Here is a 17953-nt window from a genome sequence, read left to right as displayed (position 1 = left end):
GCAAGTCCAATGGGCCTCTCTTTCCAGTGATGGCCGACTAGGCCATCTTTTGCAGATGCTATTTTTAAAGGCTCTAACATCAGAGGACTACTAGCCTCCTTAACATGAATAATATTGGCCTGCTTTCATCACTAGAAGTCATTCCTAAGAAACTTCAGAGGTCACAGAGAAGAAAGCCCTGCAAGGTGACTATATAAGCCATAGAGGACTGCAGCACAACCGTGTCTGCCACTAGCTAGGCAGCATCTGCTTGCATGACCCTAGAAACCTTTTGATCTCTGGTGCCTGGGTTTTCATTTCAGAATGAGGATGGGCCAGTGACTTAGATGATCCAGCGCCCATTCCTAGAACAATGAACTTATGTGTCTAGCACAGTGCTCCATTTCCTATTTCCCAATCTACAAGTTGCTTCCCAGTCCATCTCACAGAGAAACTGCAGTTTCATGTCTGTCATGGCTTGCTCAAGACTACACAGGTATTCAGTAGAAGGCTAAGACCAGACCAAGGGCTACATGGCTTGAAATTTGTTTCTTTGTTTCTATTACATAATACAAGTATCCTGAAGCCTAGAAATGCCTTAAGAGATGACTCATGTAACATAGCTATTCTTAGGAGAAAGTACGAAGAATAGTAATAGAGTACTTTTCTAAATTGAGGGTTTTTTTTTTTTCATAATAAATCTATTGGAACATCAAGTTATTTTGGGCTGGAAAGAACAATGATCCTTAAGTTATTGGTCAAAATATGGAAATACAAACAATGCAAAACTCATACAAGCAGGCCTTAACTTTGCTAATATCACAACGATGGGAATTTTTGGGTCAACCCCCAGAAGGGCATAGGTTGATAGTTTCAGAAATGACCTAAGTCTCAGTGTCCAATGTGAACTTCCAAGCATTGTGGTTTGGCAGGAGATTAAGTTGGAAACTTTGTATGCAGATAAAAAAAATAGGCTTTTTTTTTTGGTATAGAATAGAGTTTATTTAGGGCATGGGGAGGGGAGTTAAGAGAGTAGTAGAAGCAGAGAGAAAAAGAGAGTAGAGAAGTAGAGTCCAGCCATGACCATGTGGAGTGAGGGGAATGGGGAGTGAGGGAGAGCAAAGGGGCAAGAGGCAAGAGAGAGAAGCAGGAGTAAGAGAGAGAGGAGGGGGCAAGCAGCCCCTAAAATAGGCTTTTGACTGGTATATAGCAACTCACACTTATTTCCTGATTATAAAACAAGGTTTCCATGATAGATGATTACTAATTCTATATGTATTTAATGGTTTCTCACATCTATCTATCTATCTATCTATCATGTATCTTTACTCCGAATCAAAACAACTTTAATATTCTTCTGAAAATTTCACTATTTTATAATAAACTCCTTAGCATAGCTATTTTTTTATGATCACTGGGTTCATTTCTGCTTCTATAATCAAAGAGCACTACAGGCAAATTCATTTATTAGAACTTTTGAATATGAACTTTTGGCAGGGATAAAAGCCATAGAAGAATAAACTGATCTTCTAAAGTTCAGAGTTCTTTCTTTCTTTCTTCCTTCCTTTCTTTCTTTCTTTCTTTCTTTCTTTCTTTCTTTCTTTCTTTCTTTCTTTCTTTCTTTCTTTCTTTTTTACTGAGGGTGACATATTAAAAGCATGATTTTAGCTCCGAGAATCTTCTGTGTCTGGGGAGGCATTTCCAGGTCCCAGGCATATGGCCATGCTGCTGGAAACTCCACAGTGGGTACACTCTGAACCCATGATGACTCTTATTTTCTGTGTGTTCCAGGAGTCTATGCTAGTCTTGTTTCCTGGTGTTCATGTCTCCAGGGTGCAGGGATCTCTAACTACCCACACTAGTAACCACATGCAGTTTTTTTGAGTCAGGTTAGAGTGTGGTGTACAGCCATAAAGAACAAAACACTTTCAGGATGCAAGAGCCAGCATTAATGAGTACTTTATACCCTCAATACCTGAGCTGTACAGCTGAAGATTCAACTAGACACACTCATCTGAAGGCAAAGAGCTGGGGGGCCTGGAATCAAGAGCACTGCAATGAGGTGTACTGCTGATGCATGGAGCCTGGCTACCTTCCTTCTGTGCTTAAAGTTACTCAAAAGCCAAAGGAAACTTCATTTTTTTCTCTATTGACCTGGGGTAAGAACATTTATGATCTCTCACTTTTAGAAATTGCAACTTCATTTGGACCTTATGAAAAAAATCTTCCCAGCATGCATTCTGAGGGGAGGATAGGCAAGGGAGACCGAACTTACAGAGCACAATTAACAGAGAGTGATTTCACTTGTTCTTTTAGATTGTCTATTAAGTACTTCTTTGTTTCCCAGACTGCAAACTGTGTTACCTTCAAATTTAAATCTCTTTGGTCTCTAATGATTTCAACTGTAACACCAAGACCAGATTTCTACATGCAATATGACACTGTAAAATGGACTAAATGGTATCACTTATGTGTCTGAAATATACAAGCAGCTGAAAATTAATAGTCACTATGGTAATTTCAGCATCACTATCAGTAGTAGCTCTAATATTAAATGCAACCATTAGCCTTTTTAAACCTGAAAATAAATGTCTATAAGTGCTTGTGACTGAACAGTTTACCGAATACATTTGAACAATATATTCACTTGACTGATACTAAGTATTTATGATAATCAAATAGATACAGCAGTGTGTGTGAGGTTTGCAAATATCTTTGTCTTCATGGACTGGCTCTAAGAACTTCCTCCAAGATCAGATTGCATCTGCTGTGTCCATGATTCAACACATTCAAGTAGCCAGATCACGGAAATTAATAAAAGTTCAAGATGATTATAATTTAACTATGAACCCTGAGACTTAAAATCATATACTTAAAAGAAATAATCTTAAAAACAAATCAGAAGACATTGTTTTGACCATGGAATCTTCAATACTTTGCCAAGATAAAGAAGATTCTGTGACCTGAAACTTATCTTCAGTCAATATGTTTTTACATCTTTAAAGATAATATTTAGTGTTATTTCTAGAATTCTATGTGTAAAAATATGATCTATAAATATTTGTACCTTTTATTTGTTTGTTTTGAATAAGACATTTATTACTGTATGTTGCTTACCTAAACAGTCTCATTCAGTAGAAGTATATATTTAACAGGACAAGTGCATATCTAATTCAAATTTCTTTGAGTTAAGCCTTATACCTTAAAGGTTTCATAGGTTTTTGAGATTTTTGCATGTCTGACACTAATGAGACTAATCATGTGTGAATCAGTCAACAAAACTTCAAATCCTGGATGTGACTGCCAGGGATTGAGAACTGAGAAGAAACAACCTCTAAGCTATTAAAGTTGTAACTATATTTCACTCATGCAAAAGAGGACACCTGAAGAGTGTGCAAAGCATTGAATTAATGTATTATTAAAGATAAACTTAAATTACTGATTTTAGAACTATAAGCACAACAGTATCTTTTTTATATTGTTCTTCCATTGAATAAGCCTCAAGTATAACAGCTTTAGGTCACCTCTACAATCAATGGCTCTAAGTATTATTTGAAGTATATAAAAATATTAAGGTCATACAACACCTACATTGAGTCATGTTATTACTATTATATTTTGGAGCTAAATAATATTAAACATATTGATAAAGTTATGTATTACTGTTTTAGCTGTATACATAGACAATAAATGTGTGTGTACATATCATTTGTGAACATTACATTGATCGTTACTATTAAAGAGTTATCGTAAAGCTTAAATTCATTCTGTAGTTTGAAGCATTCTTTTTGGATTTAGACATTTACTCAGACAGACTCCTCAGCTTTAAGGCTAGTATCTATCCAAAGAACCTTAACCTAATCATGACTTGAAGTGAGTCCAGGGCACATTCAGGCTGAAACTATAGACCCTAAATGGAATCTGGTTAAAGTAAATGGAGCCTTAATAAGTGAATATTGACTCAAATAATTGTTGGGGTTTTGTATCTAAATCCCAAATATATAGTTTAACAGTGATAGGAACCATGTCTTCTCCATGACCTAAGAATGATGTTTGGTGACAGAAGTATATACTGCTTGGACCATGCCTTTTGCTACCTGCAGTGGCATGGTCGTTTGTTTCTAGGAGGCCATCATCCTCGTTCCTGTTGTCTGGACTTTCCTTGCAGCCCATGTCTGGGCTGTAGTGCCGGGGTTTCATTAGCAGAGATTTCCTCTTGTTAACTGGCACTCCCGATGCCTGCTCTTCAGCTCTCCTCTTCTTTGCCATAGAGCAATCATACGGAACCCTGGAGCAAGCAGAGTAGAGCAGATTAAGAATACAGTAAAATAACATTCATTGCTGCTTGCTGTTTGACTTTAACTCAAGGCACCTGGAAACTTGGGACCTGGAGTATAGGGTTTATCATTCATGCTATTAGTCTCTCAGAAGTCTACTTTACAGTCCATCGGAAGTATTTAAACACTCACCATTACTCCTGAGTAAGCATATGCCAATCTCTGCTTCACTTCATTACATATACAGGAGGTAAAACAAGACTTAAACCAGTTTGCAAGCCTCAAGAAACAGAAATGCAAAAACTACACCACTAGGTACAACAAATGTACCAGTATGACAAAAATGTAGGTTCTCCAATAGTGAGATGACACTAAAGTTGCTTAACTTTCCCATGCTTGTACCTCAGGTTTGAGACACCATAGGTCTTATGCACTGATTTAACTGAAAGAGCCACTATCAAAGGTACAAGCTATGGATATTCAACCCATATCCAGTGACACAAAAAAGTGAAAAGTTGTCACATAGCAATGTACCTTTGGATTTTTCACTCATTTGGCACACATAACAAATAAAAGGTGGAAACATAAGATTGGATTTCACAAAAAATGGCCAACAGCCTATCCTTATTTCTGTTCTCAGATGGCTCCATTTGGAAATCCTTCTAAGGGAGGCCCTTTCAACAAAGATTTCCTACATTCACCTCACTCAGAGTTAATGGAGATTTACTGTGTGAACTTAAGAGAAACACTCTCCTGGCAAGATCTGTGAAGATCATAGAATTTCAATAGTGACTCTATGACAGATACTTCTTAAATGCTCTTTGAAGAAAAATGAGTGAGGTTCACATGGAAAAAGGTCCAAGAATCCTGGAAGCAGAGAAGCAATTTATTGATTCCAGGTCAAAAAACAAACCAAAAGCAATTCTTGGTAATAGTGGCAACTAGTCAGAAGGTCTCACATGAACACCATGCAAAGATGGTGACATGTTCAGGAAATTTAGTCTGTAAAGTCAGATACATACATATTCTTAAATATTTAACAGTAATTGCAAAAACTTCCAAGGGAGGAAACAGAAAAAAAAAAAAGGAAAAAAAGAACCTAGAAAGATCTTTCTAAACCATCTTCCTTTTAGAAAAGGTAGGATCTTCTTAAACAATCTTCCTTTTTAACTGAAGTTTAAAAATATCATAAAAGGTGAAAACTAGAGAAAACCATCAAGATAGGAAGAAATGAGTGAATTTTCTGAACTAAACTAATGGGTTTTCATACATATGAACGTAAATTTAAAGTGAACATGTAAAGAAACTGCAGGACCAGGAAAGGTGGCCAGATAGCAATAACAGCGTCAGACTGCTGGACCTCTAGAAGGTGGAGAACTATGTGGACAGAAGTTGGTGATCTGAGAAGAAAGCACACGTTACACCATGCTGATGTGAAGAGAATGGGCAACAGCAGACAATATTACTCTTGTATCCACTACCATCCTAACACAGAGCACTCTTTGAGGGACAGGGCAAAGACGTGAAGATGAGGTAAGGGATAATAGATGTGTGAAGAGAGTTCAAGAAAATTTCAACGCTCCAAAATCAAATGAACTTCCACAAAACATCTCAGAAAATATTCATGCCAAGTTGCTCAGCCCTTCTCAGGAATCAGCACAATTTGTAGAAAGTAGGAGAGGCTCTTATGCTATTCAGATATTAAAGGCAGAGATGGAAAATAGATTTTAAGAATTGGTGTGATTTAATTTGGTAGTGGGAAAAGGACAAACCAAAATATTAAAATGAAGTTTTAATAGACTCTTCACTTGTTCTTTTGCAGAAATCTCCAGAAGTTGAATTGGTGAAGCAATCATAGCTGTATTTTTAAGGAGCTGTGATACTATTTGAATGTTGAGAGTAGCACTACTTACAGTGACCAATATGTGGAAACACCCCAATCTACATGGAGTGATGAAGTGACAATATATGTATTACAGTATGTACAATTAAGCCTTAAACAAGAAAGACATATTTCCATATTTATCAAATGCAAAATAAGTCACAGATACACAGAGAAAATGTGCATCATTTCCCTTATAAGTGCGTAGCATAAGAACATTCAACTCATAGAATTAAAGAAATAGTGGTGGTCCTGACTTACCACAGAATTATTTCCCACTAGCTAGCTTTTACAGTGTCAAAATATTCTATGCTACCGTCTGGGGGAGAAAAGGCATCAATGGTCTGTTCTAGTCCCTGCCTGGCAAGACATACCCAGTGTTGCAATAGTGGTGTTAATGTTATAGGAACCGCTTTCTGTTTTGATATGGAGTCTGATCTATAGGACAAATTTCATGCCTAGTAATATGAATTTGGTCAAAATCTCATGATTAGGAGATCACAGGACCTAGTGTGTAAACTATTGTTGTTATACTAAATAGTTAGGCTTTCAAACTCCCTTTTGAATATTTGATTACACCCAGGGATTCTTATAGTACTCAACCTTGTTCAGGTTATAAGTAACTGTGGGAGCTCAGCTGAGGCTGAATCATTATTAACCTCACCTAATCAAGGTCTAGGGAGCATCACTGAAGAATGAATCAAATGTGAGAGCTGGTGGATGAGGAGGAGAGCTGTGAAATACTGACTTCTAGATAGGGCATGACGGTTGCACACATAGATGCCTAGCAGTTACAGTTTTTTGCACAAAACCTGCACAGTACTAAGCCAGTCAAAATTCCAATTTGAATGTGAGCAGGTACCACAGGCATTTTACCCCGTGGGAGCAGCCATTAGAACCTAATGGCTCCTGAGAAAGGGATACTCTCCTTTGGGGACATGGCTGCTAGTAGGTAGTTATGCCACATTGCATGCAAGGCCCTACTTATACACAGTTGGGAACCACTAACAGGAGTTGGTGTCATTAATAATAACAAAAATGTGAGGCCTTGAAGTTGGGAGCACCAGGAGGAGGTTGAGAGGAGGAGTGGTAGATGTGGGTGATCAAATGCCATTACTAAAATGTGTGAAAATTTCAAAGAATAAACAAGAAATAAAGAAGTATTGCTTCTATTATGCTGAAGGATGGAGTGGGGAATTATAAACACACAAAAATTTAACTGAGCAAAAATGAAGAAACTCCAGAGATCTGTTACATAACTTCTTCAGGTCAACAATGTATATCACATATTTAAAATGTGTTAAAAAGGTGAATTTCATGTCAAATAGCATTGGTATCATAACATTTAAGAAGATGAAGGTGATAGAGGTTAGGGATTTGTTGGCACTAGAAGCCTTTCATTGTGGGGCTAGTTAGTGAGGGCTAATCATCCTGGAAATACAATTTCCTTCTTTAAAGATAGGGGCTGCACACATGCTGACTAGTTCTTCAGACTGTATCATTTTTAATATTATCATATAAGGTTACCCATTTATGAAGAAAGTAGCATTCCACCAACAAACAAGCAAAACTACTAACTGGTGGAACTGACAGCTAAACCCAGTGTGCAGGGTCTCAAGGCTTCTTTTATCTCCCATATTGCCAGGCCAGAACAACAGATTTGGATAAATTCTGCATATAATTCCAGCTCCAAGGGATCAGAGAGACCTGCTTCTGGTTTCCCCTGGCAACTCCTTTCCCATGTGCATACACTCACAGAGACATACACATATAAACAAAGTTAAGTTAAAATACATATTTAAACAGGTAAAATCTTATTATGACCTAAAGTGGAGAAGTAGCTTGGCCCTTCCGAGATAGCTGTCAACGGTGATGAAAATCAAGCTCAATATTTGGATAAAATAATAATTTTATGAGTATAGGATGAAGAGGTATGTACATGTTTCTAAAATCAAAAGTACAAATTCATGCTTTCTAAATAATGCTTATGTCCACTGACAAATACTATTCTTAGTTTCTATCAGAAATGCTTCTCTTTGGACACTGGCAAATACAAAGAGTCACAGCTGTTCAAAGTGCTGAGAATCAGTGTGCACTCACTTCTAAACAGGACATTTCTGTACCCCGCCCCAACCTCAGGGTTCAGGGAACACTCTACTAGATATGAATGGAAAGAATGCAAGAACTGGATCAAAAGAATGGCTATGAAATACTACCTTCTGGGGATGACAGCCATTGGAAAATGTTCTCACAACAAATGAATTTGCCTACACTGGTCCTGCACAAGCCTGGCCTGTCAATAGTCACTTACAGGGTCATACCCATCATTGTGAAATCACTGGCTATTTATAGACAGTAGGGGAGGGGCACATCATTGTCTTCAGTTGTATTTCCACAGACGGGACTACCAGGCTCTACTGGATAGCTCTATACTCATGGTGGATGGGTCCGGTTAAACTTGGAGGGTCACAAAACAAAAAGATGTGGATGTGGAAGAGACAAGAGACTTGTAGGCAAAGTTGGAATGACAGAGGTAGGAGGGAGAGATAGGAGGATAGAGTAAGAGTGATCAGAACACACACACACACACACACACACACACAGAGAGAGAGAGAGAGAGAGAGAGAGAGAGAGAGAGAGAGAGAGATGAAACTATTGAAGAACAAATTTAATTATAAAAAAGTACAGATATTGAGCGTACTGAAATAGATTCAGCAGTCCTGGCTCTGTAATATGCCATGAACTGGTGGATATTTTGAAACATTAAATCTCCCATCTAGCAAATGGGGAGGAGAATTTCTATATTATAAATGTTAAGGACTAAAGAGAGTTTCTGTGCTGACAAACCAGGTCAGGACAGAGTAGTGTGGCCCCCAATTCAGCGTTCCTTGGGCTCAACCAGCACCAGCTGATGCAGGCATTTTCCAGCACTCTGCAGACTAAATGCACACATGTCCATGAGAGCATTCGATTTTTTACTTTTTATTTACATTTACATAAATTTGGTTTACACATAACATTTGCTTTAAATCTCACATTCTGTGCATTTCTCTACTGCAAACTACTCACAGCCCAGACAGCATTTGGAGCTAAAATGAAAGGCTTTGTAATAAATATTACCCTTTGTGTGTGCATGGAAAATGGTCCCTTTCTAGTTTTCCCTGAGGGCACACTATTTTGGCTTTATTGTGACACTTCACTGTGACACTGCAATGAGGGAAAGCCATGCTTTACATGTCATGGAGAGAAATGCCACAGAATGCTAACATATCTTCTCAAGGTTGCCAGAAATCATTTCCACTGGGCTGTGTTTTCCCATCTGCAGAGCTCTGAAATGTAAAGAAAATAAATGAGCTCTATTATCTATATTTTTCTAGCAGATGAGAAAGAAAGAGAAAAATACAGTCAGCTCTGCATTTATTGTTCTATTCAATCAAACTGTTGCTTTAAACACCCAGAGCCCCCAGGGGAATTAATGCTCCAAACACTTTAAACATCATAGTTTGGGGGTTTGATTCATAGGATCTGTATTTACCCATGAGAACTTTTGGGATTACAATCCTGAGAAAAGACTCTATTTACAAATTGAAATTCTAATTTGAGCTGCTATTACAATTGTGAGACATATACGTGAGTTAACTCACATACACCTGAGTTAACTCACTCACACAAGCCACACAGAGAGCATTCACAAGAAAATCACCAAAGGATGATTTCTATAAGTTAAATTCAGGCTCCAGAAAAATTACAACACACTGGGAACTCTGGGTTTACCCTATGATTTTTAGTCTGTTTTCAATAGTAATCGATTCTCAGTGCAAGCCAGAAAATAATAAGCCAATTAAAATTTTAGATCCGGAAATGCACTTGTTTTGAGATCTCACAGATGAATGAAACAGAAAAATAGGTGGAGATTATTAAACTCTGCATTCAACATTTTCATGGAAAATTCAGGGCAAGAATTCCTATGGATATCTTATAATTGGTTAGAACACCATAAATACATTGGAAAGGGCCAAGAAATATGGATCTGTATTAAGAGCGAGAGAGATAGAGGAGAGAGAGATTTGTATGTATGTGCATATGTATGTTCTTGCACATGCATCAGCACATATGAATTATAGCAAATATGTGTGGGTCAGCAATATGAACCCTTATCTTTCAGCTTATTTGAGAGTCAGGGCCTCTTGCTTGCTACTGTACATGTGAGGCTAGTGGGCCCATGAATTTCCAAGGAATCTCTTTTCTCTGTCTCTCATTTCAACATAGGGACACTAAGATTATAGATGCTGTTGTGTTTGGTTTTACATGCGTAGCTTCTGGGATTTTAACTCAGATATTCACATTGAAGGCAAGCACTTTACACATGGACCCATCTCCCCAGCCTTGGGAGTGTATCTGAAGAAAATCCAAATGACTCTACAAAGAGAATTTGATGACAAAGAAGTAAATATAGTGAGGTTAGTGAGGTTGCTACTCAAAGGTTAGCAACACATTTATAAACTAATAATAAATGAGGACATTTAGAATAGTACCGCAACATGAAAAATACCTAAGAACAGATCTAACAAAGAAGATGCAAAACTGCCATGAAACCAACTCCTTTTTGTGATCACATAAGATCTAAGTAAATGGAAGTCTATAAAGTATTCATGAGCAAAGATTCAGCACAGAAAGATTCTGTCTTTCCCTAATTTTCCAGATCAATATAATTCCCATCAAAGCACCAAGAGAGTTCCAACAAGAAACGGAAAAAATAAATTACAATTTACAGAAATAAAAAGAACCAAGAAGAGCAATGACTTTTTGGAAAAAGTGCAAAAGACAAAATTGGAGAACTGATGACCTTGGCTGCAAAGTCTTGTCATACAACTTGGTACTCTCTAGCTGTGGCCTTATCAATGCAAACACAAATGCAGACAGAGGGAGCCGTGTAGATGTTCCAATTGAGGGGACAGAGACAGACCCACTCCATGACTACCTTATCATGAAGGTATGTGTCACTGGGGAAATAGTTGTTTCTTCAATAGAGTAGATGTTTATCTGAAACAAGCAAACAAACAAAACCCCAAATACCTCTCCATCACAATGTGTACTTGTTCCTCATTAGTACAGCTTTTAATTTTCAGTTTCTTTGTCCACCATTAATCACAAATCAAAAAATATTAGGTAAAATTTTGGAAATAAATAATTCATGTTTAAAACTGTGCCATTCTTATGCAGGATAGAATTTGGTACTATCCTGCTCTGACTGTGGCCCAGAGTACCATGTACACTAAGCCACACCCCTTAGACATTCAGTCACCTTCTTGGTTATTAAAACAAACTACTGAGGAACTATAGTGCCAGTGCTGCAGTGTTCCATGCTTTACATAATGGCAACAGTTACCTTCGATGTGTGAATGGTAAAGAGGCATTTCTCTAAGGGAAAATAGGGAATCTCTTAACTGAGGAAAATACAGCTCAAACTAGGTTGACGTTCTCCATGGCTTATGGATATTGGTGGATTACTATACCAAAATAATTCTGGAAGGGTTATGGGTTTAAAACTTATACTGTAACAAGTGTGAGGTAACGTTTTCATAACCTTAGGGGAAGCAACAGTTAAACAACTGTTTGACAACCAGTTAAAACACAAATTTAAAGATCAAAACTAGTAAATTATGTCACATTTAAATGTAAAACTTCTGATGTCAGAAGGTATTAGTTAGGATTTAGACCAACCCTGGGTCTCAACCAGTTTCCATGGTGCACTCTGGTGGGAACGATCCAATGAGATCAGCTCTCTTTGCCCATCCTACCATACATTATACTTCTCAGAAGACTTTACAAAAGACAAGAATGAAGAAAACCACAGAGCAGGGGAAGGTATTTGAAACACGTGCCTTATAAAGTATATAAATAATTCTTACCAATAAGAAAAGACAGGCTAGCAATTAAAAAAAAATAGGCAATAGCTCAGCACATGCATTGGGGACTGGGATGGTCGGGTGCTTAGAGTGCTTACTGAGCTCCAAGTGGAGGTGAGTTCAGTTCCTTGAAGCTGGAAATATATGAAGCTTTGAGCGTCCCAGTATTGGTGCTGTGATTTAATAAGCAGACAAGACTTAAACCAGTGAATGAAGACAGCCAATCATGGAAGACCCAGGAAGCTTTCCAAATGTCAGGCTTCCTGTGAAGCCTAGAAATAAAGTCGACTGACAAAACCTATTTGGCTTACAATTATAAACCTCAACTTTTTCTTAAAGGATAACAAACAAGTATGTTGAGCTACTGGTGCAGAACTTTCTTTTCTTTTCTTTTCTTTTCTTTTCTTTTCTTTTCTTTTCTTTTCTTTTCTTTTCTTTCTTTTTTTTTTTTTTTGATCCAAGAAAAGAAAGTCATTCTTCATGGACTCAGAACAGAGCTTAGCATGACTACAGGGAGGTTTGTTTTGCAAATATTTCCATGTGCTATCAGTGTGTACATCAGTCTGATTATCCAGTGCAAATTATCCAAAGTGAGAAACTATGTATGAGTCCATTTGCATTCCACACCACAATTATAAAACAAATCCATTCTATACTTAGAACAATAACCAGTAATTAGTACAGTTGATTTCTGAGGCTTTTGTATAATTCTTGGAAAAAACACAACTCAACAGTTTCCAACAATATTAAGGCATATGGGCAGTACTGTAGCTCAGCTTATAGTCATAAGAGGATACTTAATAATATATATAGAGAGATACTAATAAAGATATAGCATTGAATAAAATTGAAAAAAATCTCTCTTCCTAGAGTTTTTATCAGAGAGAAATAAAATTTTCCAGTTAAGTTTTCTACACTGGATACATAGTATGTGTGAAGATAAATACTTTGGAAAAATGTTTAATAAAAGAAGAACCAGAAACTTGTGGATTAAAATAGTATGTCAGCTTCATATTACTGCAACAAAAAGTCTGTTATAATCAGCTTAGGAGAGAAAATTTCAATGTGACTCATGATTGTGGAGGTTTCACCATGAGAAGCTGGTACCATTGCCTACATTGTAGTAGCAAAATATACCACCATTTTTTACTTTTTAGATGGATGCAAGTGGAGGATGTGGACAGTGCCACACAACCCCCTTCAGAGTACATCCTAATTCCACTTCCACCTTCTAAAGGAGTCAGGCTGTGCACCAAGCCTTTAACATTTGAGTCATTGAAAGATGTCCCAGATCAAATCTCTAGCATATTGGGAAGTCAAGAAAATCTCCATTAAGAAAATTCAATTTTCCTGAGGACCTAAGGAGCTGAAGGGGTTTGCAGCCCCATAGGAGGAACAGCAATATGAACTAGCCAGTACCCTCAGAACTCCCAGGGATTTAACCACCAACCAAAGAGCACACATGGTGGGACTCATGACTCCAGCTGCATATGCAGCAGAGGATAGCCTAGTCGGACATCAATGGGAGCACACGCCCTTTGTCCTATGAAGGCTCTATGCCCCAGGCTCTATGCCAGGGCCAGGAAATGGGAGTGGGTGGGTTGGTGAGCAGTGGGAGGAGGAAGGGGATAGGGGTAGGGCGTTTTTTGGAAGGGAAACCAGGAAAGGGTATAACATTTGAAATATAAATAAAGAAAATATCCACAAAACCCCCCAAAACAAACAAACAAACAAAAAGAAAATTCAATTTTCCCACTCAACTAGAGGAAAATCATGTCTGGTACTACAACCCTAGCCAACTACCCAGGGCTAGTAAAGTTGTGGATATTAGAAGAGAACTTAGAACCACCACTTACTAAAAACATCATAATCCCTAACTACATTCAAAATATTTATCTTTTTTTCTAGTTGGATATTTTATTTATTTACATTTCAAATGTTATCTCCTTTCCTGTGTCCTTGATGACAAACTTGTCTTTATAGCCACAGATAAGATACCTCACCTCTCATCAAGGACACCCAGAATTATCAGGGACTATGACAGAAGAACACAACCAAAATGCAGCCCAAATATATATGAACTACAATATAATCCATATCTCAGCAAGTAAGGCTTGGGGATCATTTCAGAAGAGTAAGTGAAAAGATTGTAAGAGATAGAAGATCAGGGAATTTGCTGTGAGACCTTGTCCTAAAAATTGCAGAAGCTCCATTCATAAAGTCTTACCCACAAGACTGCACAAAAATGAGCTGAGCAAGGAGGACACCAGTAGTTGTCCAACATGGAAAACTATTTATTACAGTAGGAAGGTCAATGGCCTCAGCCCAATACAAAGAACAACTACAGAATGGTGAGAGAGGGAGAAATCATCTTTCCCATGGAAGAGTACATCAGTTCGTTATTCAATACCAATGGTCAGCCCTGAAACATAAATACAAGTAACATTAAACATACTGAGCATATCATATTTATATATTTAGGAATGTAATCATCCCACTCAATGACACACATATATGTACATAACAACAATTAATGAAAAAAGAGGCCATGCATTTGAAAAGGGCAAAGAGGTGTCCTGGAGGGTTTGGGTTTGGAGGGAAGAAAGATAATGGGTAAGACATACTATTATACATATTATAACTTCAAAAAACTATTACAAAAGAACTCGTGTGTGTGTGTGTGTGTGTGTGTGTGTGTGTGTGTGTGTGTGTATTTGGAGGTAGGTCATGAGATGAGTTTCCATTCCTAGATGAGGAGCTATTGATAGCTGATGGCTTCTAGAGGATGGAAAGTCAGTTTTCTTTTAGGGTATGACCCTTGGTAAGTCATCCACTCCAGTGGATAGAACCACGTCCATGAGCATAAAAGCAGGAAATAGTAGAGTTGGTTTATTTATTAAAAAAAAAAAGATTAAAAGGACATGAAGTTGGGAGGTGATAGGGAAGTAGCAGGTAGATTTGGGAGGAGTTGGGGAAGGAGTGCAGTCATTGTTATGACTATAATACATTCCAACAGTTCTTGAAATGTTTCTAGAGTCTTCCCTGACAAGGACAATTGTTCTTTAAGCAGACTGTCATAGATTCTCCTGGTAATAGGTGAAAGAAACAATAGCTATGAAGCCATAATTATGAGAAGGACTTCCCTCACAGGAAATCACTGTACTTGGTTTCTGAGAAGTCCCCCAGGCATACACACTTGGCAAGGGATAACAGATTTTTACAGGGTGGTTTTAATGGCCTGTGTATATATTCCAGGAATGATCATATCTCTCTCCTCTCTTCTGTTGTTTGCAGTGGCAGTTCTAGATTTTCTACATTAGCCTTCCAAGAGCCAATCTGTCAGCATGCTAGTACCATCCCCCCAGGCTCCTTGACAGGGCACTAAATCCTATAACATAAGAGATGGCTTCCACACCAACTTCTCCTTATCCAAGTTGATGTTCCATACCTTTGATCCAGCACCCCTGGGTTCCAGCCCATATGTACTCCTCCAGCTCCTGCCATGAATAGTAGCTATATCCTGCAGCTCACTTGGCATAAGGGCCCTTTCCACTCTTAGCAGGCCAGATGATTTTGTATATTGACCTTGTTTTTTGCCCAGGATGCAAAGAGGAAAGATAGAAGTATGCACTCTCTTACAAAAAAATATTTGTATCATCTTCAGTGTGGTACAAGGAGAGGGGGATTTCATGAGATTGGAGAGCTAAGACACTCTGGATATGAGATTTCTGAGTGTATCCTATTTCCATAGCCAGTAAACATGTCAAATCAACATGTTCCAGATTGTGCAGCCCTCGAATCTTGCTTCTCAGTCATGCTGATATTGCAGGTACAAACCTTAGGCCAGCCTTCACTACTTTCTGTAGCCACATAAACTCTCACACTAATGCGAGTTGGCTCCCTCTTGCAAATATGTTCAGAATCTTCCATGACCCTGTAGGTACCATCATACTTCAAGTCACCCACCACTTCTTATTGGTATTATTAGTAAACTTCTTCTCATCTAAACTCTATATGCTTCTAAACACATGATTTGCAGCCTCTTCTACACAGGCCAGGATAATGTTACTAACATTACACCATCTCTCAAAACATTACAGAATCTTCATATCTTAGTAGAGTCAGAAGTCCTAAAATTGCATATAACTCTCAGTACAATCTGAACCCATTGTTTTTCTGAGTTTCCTATTACTTCCTCTTGTTTCCTAGTCTACTCCTTGTACATGGGCCTCCAATCTTTTAGATTTGCACTTGCTCCTCCTCTGACTAAGATTCTGGGTACTGTCTGTATTTTTCCCTTACCCACTTAAATTTTTTGCTCTATTTCAATAATAAACTTTACCCAGATGGACACCCTATGAGCTCCAACCAAGACTGCCCTGTAAGACACTGGAAAAATAGTTGCACAAATGTTATGGCAGTAACAAATTACATTTTGATTAGATTTAAGACCTCCTCCATACTTCACACCATCAAAGCATCAAGAGCCTATGTCAAGATAGCTCATAGGCTTTAGGGAAGAAGCTACTATTATTATTCTACCAAATAGAGAAAATATTAAACCATTCCTGAAGACTTATTGTTAAATCCATAGATTAGTGCATATTTCAACCCTCTTTAGGGATGCTTCTTCTTCTTGCAGTTGACGGTAAATAACATTGATACATACAGCTGGTTAATCTTCAGAGAATACAAGACTATAGGATGCTTAGTTCTAAATAGGACCTCTATATCAAATCCTTTATCCCAAGGCTCAGATGTTATATTAGAAGAAGAGCTGGAAAGATTTTTAAGAGACAGAGATGGTGGATGACAACAAAGAAACAGTGTTTTAAAGATACAACAGGACATATCCACATATGTACTCACAACAATTATGACAGCATGCATAAAACTTGGGCAAACCCAAGCCAGAAAGAAAACCATGGCATGGTGGTGAAGAGGTATGTGTTTCACACATATGTGTTTTACTCTTTGTTGTAGAGATATTGTCATCTGAAAGCTACTAGGATAAAGAAGAGAAACAGTTTATTTTAAGGTTATGACCCCTTAGTAGATTGACCAGGGCAGGCCCCATATTCAAGAGCATTTGGGAAGCACCAGTTGAATCTGATGGCGTAAAACAAAAACAAAATGGAACAGGACAGACAGAACACAAAGTTGAATGGATCTTGGAGGAGTTGAAGTGAATGAGATCAAACTACATTGTAGGGAACTCTCAAATGAAACAATAAAATATTATCTTAAAATATTCAAATCATTAAAAAGAATCACATTAAAAATTCTCATGTGTGTCTGGGAGGCAGGTACCACCTCACTATTGAGATGACCCCACTTCTACACAAAGCAAAAGTCAACATGTTCTAAACAGCTCATCAGTTGTTGACTTCTGCTTGGTGAACAAGGGGTAACTCCAGAAACACTTCAATTCAATGGAGCTAATATAGAAGGGCTTCAAGCCTAGGGAGCATTATAGTTGCAGTGATCAGAATAAAGCAAAGATGACATTCTGCTCTCCAGAGAGAACACTAGGACCAGAAAGGAATAGGGTTTTAAAATGTGAGGTGGAGGGGAAAGAAGGGGCAGTTTAGCCAGTGTGCACATGCATGTGTATGGCACAGTAAGCCCAAGGCTGGCAGAAACAAAGTCACAGTAGCCTAGGAAGTGAAAATAAAGCAGAACAAGCTGCACCCATAAAGGCGAACTTCTTCCACTAATTTGTGCAATTTAGAAACTAAGACAAAGTATTTCTTCCAATATTACGTGGCTACATCACACCTGCAAAAGAAATACCAATTTATTTGCTACATTTATTTTCAAATGTAGAAATTTGGTCCACAAATCTGTCCTGCCCTCATTATTATTTTTTTTTTCCGAGACAGGGTTTCTCTGTGTAGCCCTGGCTG

The 17953-nt window shown here is 37.9% G+C and overlaps 1 protein-coding gene across 4 annotated transcripts in view; it reads right to left on the bottom strand.

Moving 5' to 3' along the window:
• Positions 1 to 17953, bottom strand: part of LOC110309383 (ST18 C2H2C-type zinc finger transcription factor) — a 338717-nt gene that overhangs the window by 61820 nt on the left and 258944 nt on the right. For all 4 annotated transcript variants that reach the window (XM_021182357.1, XM_021182038.1, XM_021182120.1 and 1 more), the window contains one exon: positions 4077 to 4267. In XM_021182357.1, the coding sequence (XP_021038016.1) occupies positions 4077 to 4267 (191 nt within the window). The remainder of the gene's footprint in view (positions 1 to 4076; positions 4268 to 17953) is intronic.

This window comes from Mus caroli, chromosome 1, assembly GCF_900094665.2.
Source record: "Mus caroli chromosome 1, CAROLI_EIJ_v1.1, whole genome shotgun sequence".
In the NCBI taxonomy this organism is placed as follows: domain Eukaryota; kingdom Metazoa; phylum Chordata; class Mammalia; order Rodentia; family Muridae; genus Mus; species Mus caroli.
The sequence above is the reverse complement of the archived record's forward strand: the minus strand, read 5'-3'. Positions and strand labels throughout refer to the sequence as shown.